The sequence below is a fragment of the Lactuca saligna genome, chromosome 4 (assembly GCF_052625555.1).
Source record: "Lactuca saligna cultivar CGN05327 chromosome 4, ASM5262555v1, whole genome shotgun sequence".
Taxonomy (NCBI): Eukaryota; Viridiplantae; Streptophyta; class Magnoliopsida; order Asterales; family Asteraceae; genus Lactuca; species Lactuca saligna.
Window position 1 is genome coordinate 78858370 of NC_136420.1, and position 1605 is coordinate 78859974.

The 1605-nt window shown below is 33.8% G+C and overlaps 1 protein-coding gene across 1 annotated transcript; it reads left to right on the plus strand.

Annotated features, from left to right (window-relative positions):
• Positions 1–516: 516 nt before the first annotated feature.
• LOC145039782 (uncharacterized) lies at positions 517–1259 on the plus strand. Its single transcript, XM_078987792.1, has 3 exons — positions 517–632; positions 720–858; positions 1053–1259. Exons 1-3 carry the CDS (start codon positions 517–519, stop codon positions 1257–1259), a joined length of 462 nt encoding a protein of 153 aa, XP_078843918.1.
• The last annotated feature ends 346 nt before the right edge of the window (positions 1260–1605 follow it).

The following is a 1605-nucleotide window of genomic DNA, read 5'->3' on the forward strand; positions in this document are numbered from 1 at the left end:
TATGCAGCTCACAAAGACTTTGATGTTTATCAAATGGATGTGAAGTGTGCAATCTTGAATGGAGAGCTGGAAGAAACAGTATATGTAGAACAACCCCTAAGTTTTATTAACGAAGGTCATCCTGATCATGTTTATATATTAGATAAGGCAGTTTATGGTTTAAAACAAGCACCACGAGCATGGTATGCAACACTTACTTCATTTTTGAAACAATCTAAATTTAAACAAGGATCATTTGACCCCAAATTATTTCCGAAGAAAGTTGGGAATCATCTAATGCTTGTTCAAATTTATGTTGATGATATAATTTTTGGCTCAACTGACCCTGCTTTATCTGGTGAATTCGAAATTTTGATAAAAAGTAAGTTTGAAATGAGCATGATGGGAAAAATCAATAGTTTTCTTGGTTTGAGTATTCGTCAAAACAGAGAATGTATTTTTATCAATCAAGAAAAATATACGAAGAATCTGTTAGAAAATTTTGGATTGACGAATATCACGAAATTATAAGCTTTTATGGCAACTGGCATAAAGCTGACACCTTCGTTAGATAAACCTGCTGTTGACCTAACTCTTTACAGGATCATGATTGGTTTGTTACTTTATCTTACTGTTAGTCGACCTGATATCATGTTCTCTGTGTGTAATTGTGCTACGTATCAATCAAATCCACGAGAACCACATCTCACTGCTGTGAAGAATATATTTTGTTATCTTAGGGGAACAATTTCATTAGAATTTTGGTATCCTTCAAAAACTGGGTTCTTTGTTCAAGCTTATTCGGATGCAGACTTGGGTGGTTGTAATCTTGATAGAAAAAGCACAAGTGGCAGATGCCAATCGCTTGATGGCAAGTTGGTAACCTGACAGTCGAAAAAGCAAACGTGTGTATCAATTTCAACTGGTGAAGCAGAATATGTGGCTCCTGCTGCCTGTACATCACAAATAATTTGGATCCAAAGTCAATTGCGTGATTATGCAATTAATATGAAAAAGATTCCATTGTATTGTGATTCTCAAAGTGCATAAGAGTTTGTCATAATCCTATGCAGCATTCGAAGATAAAACATATAGCCCTTCGCTATCACTTAATCAAGGATCATGTGGAAGATGGAAATATTGAAGTGCATTTTGTGAAGACAACTGGTCAGTTAGCTGATAATTTTACAAAACCTTTAGATGAAAAGTCATTCGTAAGAATCTTAGAAGGACTTGGAATGATCGATGGAAACTCTGTTCCATGCGAAAAGGGAGAATGATGATTGACCAGGAATGATTCAGAGGCGCTTAATAAAAGAAAAAGCAATGTCATTCAGTATTCAGAGGTTACTGTTCATAGTCAACGCTTCGACCCCCTTGAATTTGTAAATTTCTCACTTTTCAGGGGTTGACTAAATTCCGTGTGTTTGCAACAAGTACATTTCGTTTGTCATTTTATTTTCGAAAATTCAAAAACTTCAAAAAGATTATATCTTTTGTTTTGTCTATTATTTTCAAAATATCAAAACCTCCAAAAAGATTTTATCTTTTGTTTTGTCTTTCATTTTCGAAAAATTAAAACTCCAAAAAGATTTTATCTTTTCTTTTGTATTTCATTTTCGAAAA